Below are 8,576 nucleotides of genomic sequence, written 5' to 3' on the forward strand. Positions count from 1 at the left end.
GGGTCAAACGGTGCTGCAGGGTCCCTCGCTGTCCTCGCTGTCTTCCCACAATCCTCCACTGCTGATCGCTGCTGCGTGTGTCCCCCGCTGCTGAGCCAGGCCTGGTCTGAAGAGAGACAGATGTTCACCAGGTGTTGTCATTGATCAAACACTGTTGTTTTTTTATGGTATTACTGGATCTACTCTTCCTACTCTCTTCTTACTGCGGGGGGGGGGGTTGCAGCATCACCATCCTGTCTGTAATCACTGTAAAGCTCGAGTGTCATCACCGTCCCACCCACCTTAGGTTCTCTCTGCTCGGGTTGAAGCTCTGATAGCTTTGCCTCGCCGCGGCTTGAATCGGGATGAAGCCTTGTCTGTGGTCTTTCTCTGGAGCTGCGTCAACCTGGCTCATGAGGTGATACACGGAGAATCGTCAGGAAATGATGACATCACAGGATTTAAGACTAATTACATGGTTTATTTTGGAGACAGAGTCGAACAATGTTCTGTCAAGCCTTAAATTAAAGGGGCTTTGCCTTTTCTTTCACATGAAAATAATTTTTACAAGCCTGTGATTTGTTACCATAAACCTGCAAAAAAGGTCACCAAGCTGCATTATGGGAAGTGTAGGATCCAGTGTTTTTGACTTTTCAGTTTAGTTACTTCAGTAACTAATCCAGACTGGTGTTATTTAATTCTGGCAAGAAAAACTTTATTTATATATGTGGGTCAAAGGTGCTGTGGAGAGAAGCTGAATCAGTTCTGAATCTTTGAATTTATGATCGACTGATCAACAAAAATATAATTGTCAACTATTCTGATAATGGGTTAGTCCATTATGCTGAACTTTGCTGGTTCCAGCTTCTCAAATGGGAGAATTGTATCGTTGATGTCTTTGGGTTTTAGACTGATGGTCGAATAGAATAAGACTTTTTGCAAACTTCTCTTTGGGTTGTGGTAAATTAAAATAGGCTTCTTCTTTTAAAGAATTTACTGACATTTATAAACAAGACAAGAATGAATTAGTTGCAGCTTTAGTTCTGACAGTACATGGAAGCCAGTGTAAAGATCTAAGGACAAGTTTTATTATCAGGAGAAGTGAGGAGGACAATAAACCTGGTATATGTTTGTGTAATAAAAACTGAGATACCTGTTTGGACGGGTCGTCCCAGATGGGCCTGAAGGCACTTTTCAGGTGTAGAGGCGGTGACCCTTTCCTGACGTTGACCAGCCTCTTCCCGTAGGAGCCGACGAGACACGGCGTCAGCCCGTCCACACACGAGCCCGCTGTCTTCCTCAGAGGAGGATGAGGGGTCAATCTGGGAATCTGCCACCTCAAACACACAGTCCTCTCTCTGGGAGCCTCTCTGGACTGATGCTGATGCTGATGCTGCTGCTGCTGATGCTGCTGCTGCTGCTGCTGCTGATGCTGCTGCTGGCTGTATGACGGCTTCAACAGCACCGGCACCTGACTGTCCTCCTCCTCATCCTCCCCGCTGTTGCTGCCCGTCATGTCTCTGCGCAGGGTGCCGTCGGGGCTGCAGGAGGTGACAGAGGAGTAGTCGAAGGCCGAGGTGTCGTCGGGGTCGGTCTCGCAGTCCTCCAGGCTGTGGTTCCCGGGAGGCGCCTCCAGCTCGTTGGTGCCTTTCCCCGTGGGCTGGCTGAAGGTGCCCTGACCCGAGTCGCTGTTCTCGCCCCACCCTGCGGCGTCCGGGTTGAGGAGGGAGCAGTAGGCGTGTCCGCAGTCACGGGCCGGCTGGTTCAGAGTGGTCTGGCCCTTCCTCCTCACCGGGCTGCAGGACCAGCACTCCACACGCATGGAGTGGTGGACGTCCACCCCGTTGGTGAGGGGAGCAGCCTGCGGGGCGTCTCTGAGGGAGGGGAGGGGAGTTATTGTTCTTTAATACAGTGTAGAGTTTCTGACAGGTGTAGTTACTTGTTACTTTGCTGATCCAGGTTTATATATTCCCTGAACTTTCTCCGTCCTTGTCCTTTTTCTTACTGCTTTTCTTTTTCCTATCATCCCCTCCTTTCTTCCTTCTGTTACTTTCTACTTAAAATGACCCTAAAAACATGAAACCCCCTCGATAAACAAGTTTTTTCTCCTTCAATGTAAACACTTTTACTTGAGTTACGTTTCTTGTAAATTCTTTTTTACTTTTTACACAAGTCATGGATGCGAGGTTTTTCTTTGGGCTTTTTGTGCAATTTACTGCGGCTGCTGCAAAACGCATCAGATGCTTTATTTACTGGAAATTGTCTGTATTCACATCGACATCTTCAATGTGAGCGACACCAAAAGAGGTGGATGAGCATGAAACACTTCCTGCCTGAAAGCACAGCACAGCGTTGCATGTTGTCGCCTCACAGCTTCACCGGTACACCAGACTTCATTCATCTTCAGCGTGTTTGATCACATTTAGTAAAAAATGGGAACTTTGAATGTGTCTCCTTACTTTTAAGTTTGGTGTGCAGCTGTGACCACACTTTGCAAAACGTTGCTACAGATGTTGAAACTTGCAGCAACATCATGAACACACAGACCTTGCTGTCATTTCCACACGACAACAGTAGAACAGAAATTAAACTTTATGATCCTCAAGTCTCTGCAAGTTGATTTTTTGCTGTTGTTGTTGTTGTTGTACTGAAATGAATGGATGCTAATCTTTGCCTGTGGGAAGTAGGGACTTCCTATTCATGAGTTTAACATGAGCTTGACATTATTCCTGCAGGTGAGCTCCTGGCTGCTGTTCGATCTGCCGCCAGCAGAGGGCGACACTCACCCCTGAGCAGCAGAGTTTGCCCCCTCCCTGCCCCTCTGACTCTCTCTGGTCTCTTGGATTCTTGTGCAACAGTTTGCAGAGGATCCACCGGCCGCAGCATCAGAGCAGCTGCTGTTCATGTGAAGGATAAACAGACATTTTTTTTTAACTCAGAAACACACATTTTGCTCTTAACTGTCCTCTGATAATTACTATTTATCATTTTCTCTTAGTTTTAACTCATGAATAAACTCTACGTAAAGATCATCTTCATGATGCATCAGATGTAAGATACAAAAGCTGCTGCTCCACAATCTCACCATGGACTAATTTGGTTTTTCAAAGTAAAGAACTATCTCAGCTGATTGTAACTGTGACCTGTGTGCCGGCCAATCCCTGTCATGATGCTCTGACCTTTGTCCGGCCCCTTCTCCTTCCTCCCAGCGGACGTCTTCCTCCAGAATCACGTGACAGCGAGACAACACGCTCCTCAGCGCGCGCTCAGCGCCCAGCAGGAGGCTGCAGTCAGGATGCTCTTTACCTGTCCACTGCAACAAGTTCTGCAGCGGGAAAACAAAGGGAAGAATGAACAGCTCAGTAAATGCTACAAGGTTATTTTACTTAATATGATGATATAAGATTTGTCAGTAGACCTTTAATCTCTCTAAACATTTGTCAGGTCATGATCTGGCCTCCAACTATCCTCCAAAAGAGAAAAAAAAAAACACCATCATGGGTTTTATTTTCTGATGTGAATCATTTTGTGTTTGTGTTTTTCAGATGTTGGACCCCCTCAGCTCAGCCCTCCACTTTAAGGTTAGTGTGGCCCCGCAGCGTCACGGCTCTGCAAAAACTGGCCTCGCCGCAGCGGCTGCTGACTCACCTGAATGTGACTCAGGTAGCCGTGTACTCGAGACACGGGCGCCAACAGCAGGGAGAGCAGTTTCATTTCCTCTCTCTCCATCTGGCCGCTCTGCAAAAATCAAAGGAAAAGCTCCCCATCAGCAGATCTGCTCTCGCTAGAGCTTTATGAGTGAGTGACGCTGATGCTGTATCACCTCAAATACCTGCAGTTTGTGGCCTTTCTCAGGATGATTCAGTCTGTTGAACTCCAGTGAGAGGAAGGACGCCAGGGTGGTCGTGTATCCGAGGTACATATCTGAAAAAGCTGTCTGGACAACCCAAATTAGACTAAATGTGAGCAGCCTGTCCCTCAGCGTTCAGAGTGAAGGACTGAAATCATGAAAAATTTTCTCATCTTACGTCATTTTGTCCGATAAGCTGCACCAGGATGTCTCCAACCAGAGACTTCCAGTGTTCGGCAGTTAGTCGCTCCTGCAGGGTGTTTCTGAAGAGGAGGTGTCGCTGTAGCAGCTGCTCCACAAACTTCAGATATGTCTGACTGAATCAAAGAAAGAAAGAAAAAAGACAGTCAAATATTACAAATGTAATTTTAACAGTAAAAGGACATTGGTACTATAATACCTGGACAGTCGTGCTGACACTGACGGCGGATAGAGGATTATTTGATTCCCATTTCTGCCTCTGTGCTGCAGAATGAACGTCCTCAACATTTACCCCTTTGTGCCCTCAGGTGGGAAATATAGTGACTTTACATGCAAGAAAAATTCATTTGCCTTCATTTCCTTCCCTTATAAGCAGTTGAAGATCGTAGCCACTGGAAAAAACAATCCACTGTGTTTCCCCTCTCTAGTTACAGTGTGATGTGTTGTATATAAACAGTTCAGCACTTACTGTGGCTCCACGGTCATCTGGTGAGCTGGCGGTGTCCTGTATCTGTCATACAGCTGGTTTAAGGTTGAAACGTACTCCCACTCAGAATGCAGGAGCTGCATCGCCACCTGATGCCGTGCATCTGCACAGAAAGGACAACAGCTGCACAGATGTGCTTTTCACCTGTAACGTTTATATTTCAGCTTTTTAAATGACAGTCGGCGCTTTGTTCAAAATTGAGCTTCGCATCCAGTCGGATGGAGACTGAAATGAAAGAGGTAACATGTGCTGCCGAAGTGCTTTTCAGCAAGGTATTGAACGGTGGCCTTAAAAGGGATGTCTTACAGAGCACCTGCCGATCAAACAGCTCAGAGGATACAGCGTCCGTTCCTTCGACTGTCTGTACATGAAGTTAAAGGTTCGGTGTTTTTCCCAGCATGCTTATTTTGTTCCTGATGTGTGTTGTAGTTTTGCAGCTGTTTTAGGAAATACACAACTATATGTTTTTGGTTTTTAAATTTCTAAAATGCGGGAAAACTGTTTCCCCTCTCCGGCACTGAAACTCACCTGTGCCTTCACTCAGTCCTGCTTTGAGTCCCTGCAGGAAACAGTGGAGCAGCAGCTTCCCTCTGGACAGACAGGAGGGCGGAGCAGACGAACACTCGCACTGACTCCGTCCGCCGGCCGCCTCTGCTGCGTCACAGCTGCACAACAGTGGACAGATGTCTGTCTGCAGGTTTTACACGTCTCTATGTTGTATTATAAAGCATAACAGGCTAAGATACGTTGATGTGATGTGTCATGTCACACCATGCATGTTATAAGGGTTATAATATCAATGATATATATATATAATAAACAAACAAGGAAAATAATTGAGAAGACCATCAGCCTTTATCTTTCACTGACACATCTTCTGTAAAGTTTTATCATGCTTAATACATTTAATGCAATTTGGAAATTATGTTAATAATGTATCATGTATTAATATTGGACAGTTGTTTCTACATGTGTGTTTTACCTTTCTCTCTGTTTTGACGTGGAGCTCTTTCCGTCCTGCTGAGGTCTCTGTCTGTTACTGTACAGCTGCAACACCTGACACCGCATCACACCAAGTTCTTCCTGTAGGGTGATGAAGCGTTGAGACTAAATACTGTCCACAGCTGAGGGAGAATCATCGTCTAACGCTGAGTAATATCTGTGATGGGTGGACAGACTGGACAGAAGTCCCTGCAGCCAGAGGTTGAACGTTCTCCAAATTATTTACTTTAAATTGTGTGTGTTGCTTTTTTTGTGTAGTCATGTGTGTGGAACTCAAACTTTTCAACTTGGGATTTTGTCTGAATATTTAAAGTCTGGATATTAAAATCTCTCCGGTCTCACCCTCAGCGACTCGACCAGAGCCTCCAGACGAACAGCCTTCTTCTGGCAGCTCCTCCTGTTCTCCTCCAGCTCCTCCCTCAGGAACGTGTCTCCATGTTGGATCTGACTGAGCTCCAGCAGAGCGCTGGTGAAACCCGTCTTCAGCTCCGAGACCATGCATTGTAACTGAGGAGACAGCAGGTGTAAGATATTAGTTAGAAATTTTAGATTTTTATATATATTGATATTTGAAGCTGAATTGTCTGAAGTGTGTTTTGGTCCTTGTCTCCATCACATGCTGCTTATTTTACAGCGTCTAATTTAAAGTGAACTGTCTCTTTAACCAACAACAGCAGGCGGGCTGATGAGGGAAGGTGCAGAATACCTTGGAGATTTCAGTGACAAGCTCTGCCTCTTGGGGCTTCATGACCTGTGCAGAGAGAGAGACACAAACAAGCCTGTTTGCAAACACTCAGTGATGAATCTTCACAAACTGTGCAGCCAATATTAACCTGTATGATTTTATCATAGTCATCCTGTTTTTCTCCCAGTAATGAGAATATTTAACCCCTTTCTAACCAAAAGCTCCCACAGATTATAAGAAACACATAAAAACTAAATATCTGCCTGGAATTTGATTTGATTAGTTACATTTTTAAGCGCAAAAATGCAAATTCAGTCAAGATTTTTTTTGCATTTACCAACACATCAAAGCGTATGCATGCACCTGAGGAGTCAAAATAACATTTGCAACCTGTTTTAATGACTTTCAATGTCTATATTCTTGTTTGTTTGTGGTACCTGCTCAGATGTTGCCCCTGCCAGCAGCCCCTCTGCTAAGGAAGTGGCGAGCCAGCCAAAGAGCTCAGCCCTGCAGGGGAAATGGCTGCAGGAGCCAAGATCCCTCCTTATAAGTGTGCTGACAGAAGGACAGGCACGTGTCAGCAAAAAACACTGGAAAATGCAATATGCTTATTATAAGCCTTATAATTTAAAATGAAAATAAAACCAAGTAAAAATCCCTGTGATATAGATAATATTGTCATTTTAAACCACTTTAGGAAACAAAATATGTACAAATCACATTTTTGTTGTAGGTTTCACGTCTGCAATTTACATGCTTGCTACTATAAAGAATCTTTTTAACATTTCCCAACATAACTATAATGTCAGTGGTGTCCAAATATCCAGGCATCCTCCAGAAGACTTAATCAAAGACAGAGACAAGACTCAAGAACAAACTCACCTCAGTCACAGCTCTTCAGTGTTGCCTCTCCAGACATTTTAAAAGATGTTGTGAATTTTAAAATCCAGTAACAATGTCCTGTTTCTACTCCTCTGTGGTGAAACTTGGCCTCAGTCATTTGCGGTGTTTTAAAGGCGGTAGTCTGGTGTTGTGCTGTGCGCTGCTCTGTGCAGACAGCAGATGTCCTGCATGACGCTCAGTGAGCAGCTCTGGGATTTACTGGAGCAGTCAGGTCGAGTATGAACCATGTTAATGTCCTAATGAAACTGTTGCTTTATAACAGGGTTAGTTACAGCAGTGCAGTTATTGTTGCGCATTTATATATATTATATATAAATATATTTTATTCTGCTGTTATTTTACCAGCACATGTTTTTTGTTGTTTTTTAAAATGTTGCTTGCCATTTTTAACAAGTCGTTTTTCAATATGGAGATGAGAAATACTGTCAGTGGTGGCTTGATTTCCTAGAAAACATTAATAAGATGTAAGAAAACAGATAAATATATAATATATAATAATATGGAGGTAAATTTCTCTCAATATTATTTGGATGAACAGATTAACAATTTGTGTGTAAATACATAAAATTATAATAATAAAGTTAATAATAATACAAAAAATTAATTTGTAAACTCACAAAAATGTCTTGCTAATATAAAACAGATCTGCAAATACATGAACAAATTCCACAAATAAAAACATCAGTCACAGAACGCCCACATGAGTATGTGAAAATAAAAATGCAAATCGGATTAGTGCATTTTCTTTTTAATTGTCTTTACTTTGCTGAAGAGCAGCAGGAGAACAGGTGTGCTAACTGGCCATCTCACACAGGTGCCCTGAGTTTTCTTTGTTCTGTGTCCTGAGCTCGTTCTCTGTTTGACCTTCAGGTGAGCTGGTTCCCTCTGTCGTTTCACCTTTGTACCTGAGTGAGTTTATTTCATTATATTTCCTCAAGTCATGTTTATTTTGTTGTTAAGTAGTACATCCATAGTCTCAAAACTGTGTGTGTAAAATGTGAATCCACAAGCGCAGAATTGAGATCTACAAATTATTTTTCGCTTCACAAATAGAAAATTGATTCACAAATGTTTGAAAGTTGTAAATGTTAGGAAGATATTCACAAATGCTTTTCATTTATTCGTAAATTAATTGAATGTATTCACAGACATGTTTTTATTTGTGAAATTTGTTTGTGTATTTGCAGATCCATTTTATATTTGCAAGACATTTTTTTTTAATTTACAAATGTATTTTTTGTATTCATGGAAAGTGTTTTATATTTACAGATTGCACATTTACTCACAGATTGTCAATCTGTTCTCACTAATACTGAGACAAATATACCTCCATATAAAAAATCATTTTCACTCCGCCCGCGTGCATCACTCCGGAGCTAAATCGAGCGCGCTCACGCCTGCGTTGTTTTGGGAAGGGCGTGGTTCAGGCCAATACTTGAATCTGATTGGCTGTTGGGTTCTTTGAGTTT

At 43.2% G+C, this 8,576-nt stretch overlaps 1 protein-coding gene across 1 annotated transcript; it reads right to left on the reverse strand.

The window, feature by feature from the left end:
- Positions 1-3: 3 nt before the first annotated feature.
- On the reverse strand, positions 4-6,139 carry LOC111665839 (uncharacterized). Its single transcript, XM_023420924.2, has 12 exons — positions 5,862-6,139; positions 5,500-5,600; positions 5,046-5,182; positions 4,500-4,620; positions 4,008-4,146; positions 3,812-3,916; positions 3,628-3,717; positions 3,159-3,304; positions 2,766-2,876; positions 1,133-1,853; positions 282-385; positions 4-106 (listed from the first exon to the last, which is right to left on the reverse strand). Exons 1-12 carry the CDS (start codon positions 6,015-6,017, stop codon positions 4-6), a joined length of 2,034 nt encoding a protein of 677 aa, XP_023276692.2. The 5' UTR covers positions 6,018-6,139.
- Positions 6,140-8,576: the final 2,437 nt, after the last annotated feature.

The sequence above is a fragment of the Seriola lalandi genome, unplaced genomic scaffold, assembly GCF_002814215.2.
Source record: "Seriola lalandi dorsalis isolate HSWRI2012SDOR001 ecotype SW California unplaced genomic scaffold, Sedor1 jcf7180002054660, whole genome shotgun sequence".
Classification (NCBI taxonomy): domain Eukaryota; kingdom Metazoa; phylum Chordata; class Actinopteri; order Carangiformes; family Carangidae; genus Seriola; species Seriola lalandi.

Bases quoted from the DNA above. Each gene is read 5' to 3' on its own strand.
- LOC111665839 (XM_023420924.2), bottom strand. From the start codon at position 6,017: ATGGTCTCGGAGCTGAAGACGGGTTTCACCAGCGCTCTGCTGGAGCTC. The intron at 1,854-2,765 runs GTGAGTGTCGCC...CCCCTCCCTCAG, and splicing joins GCAAACTCTGCTGCTCAGGG to AGACGCCCCGCAGGCTGCTC. The intron at 386-1,132 runs GTATCTCAGTTT...CTCATGAGCCAG, and splicing joins GGGACGACCCGTCCAAACAG to GTTGACGCAGCTCCAGAGAA.